The sequence below is a fragment of the Plasmodium gallinaceum genome, assembly GCF_900005855.1.
Source record: "Plasmodium gallinaceum strain 8A genome assembly, contig: PGAL8A_v1_60, whole genome shotgun sequence".
NCBI classification, from domain to species: domain Eukaryota; phylum Apicomplexa; class Aconoidasida; order Haemosporida; family Plasmodiidae; genus Plasmodium; species Plasmodium gallinaceum.
The window spans coordinates 155304-156251 of NW_021628219.1; the positions used below are offsets into that span (position 1 = coordinate 155304).

Sequence of the window (948 nt, forward strand, 5' to 3'; positions counted from 1 at the left end):
AAAATCATGAAAAATCAAAAAGTGTAAGTCCCACCTGTAGTAAAAAATTAAAATAAAAAAAAAAAAAAAAAAAAAAAAAAAAGGAAAAAAAAGAAAAAAAAGAAAAAAAGGAAGAAACAATTAGCGTTAAAGAATTAAAAAAAGAAAGAGAAAATTTAATGAAAAGACATTTTAATTACACTGATGAATGTAACCCATTTGGTGATAATACATTATCAACTCCATTTGTATGGAAACTAAAAAATAAATATGAAAAAATAAAAAATGATAATAAAATAAAATTAACTACAAATACTTTATTAGAAAATTCTATTTCTAAAATAAGTGAAATTGAAGAAGTTAAAAAAAGAAGAGAAGAAAGAGAAAAAGAAAGATCACTTCTAGAAGATTATAGACTTCAGTTAGAAAAACAAAGAAATCAAATTAATATTAAAGAATACAAAGAAAAAGAACAAATATTTTTTATAAATCAAGAAATCCAATCATCAAATCATAGAATTAGTCATAATATTATACAACCAGTGGATTTATTTAGAATAGCTATTAAAATTATAAACAATGAAGAAATTCAAAATTTTTATTACTCTTATTTTAAATTGCCTTTTTATAATATTCTTGAAGGTAATATAAAAAAATAAAATAAAAAGAATTAAAAAAAAAAAAAAATAAATAAACTTGATTTCTTAAGTATCCTTTTCCAAAAAAAAAAAAAAAAAAAAAAAAAAAAAATATATTTACATTTTATATATATTAATGATGATAAAAAAAAAAAAAAAAAATTGCACATTTGTTAGAACAGAATTAAAAATGTGTTGAATTTTTATTATCTGAAATAATATAATGTTTATATGTATTTATTTTATTAAATATAATGTTGTTCATTTTTTATATATATTAATAAATATTATTATTTTAATTTTTTACTTTTTTTTTTTTTTTTTTTTTTTT

At 16.0% G+C, this 948-nt stretch overlaps 1 protein-coding gene across 1 annotated transcript in view; it reads left to right on the forward strand.

Annotated features, from left to right (window-relative positions):
* Positions 1 to 158: 158 nt before the first annotated feature.
* PGAL8A_00080300 (cactin homolog, putative) overlaps positions 159 to 948 on the forward strand; it is a gene marked incomplete at both ends in the record, with an annotated part of 3549 nt that continues 2759 nt past the window's right edge. The window contains one exon of the mRNA XM_028670477.1: positions 159 to 621. Coding sequence (XP_028525921.1) covers positions 159 to 621 — 463 coding nt within the window. The remainder of the gene's footprint in view (positions 622 to 948) is intronic.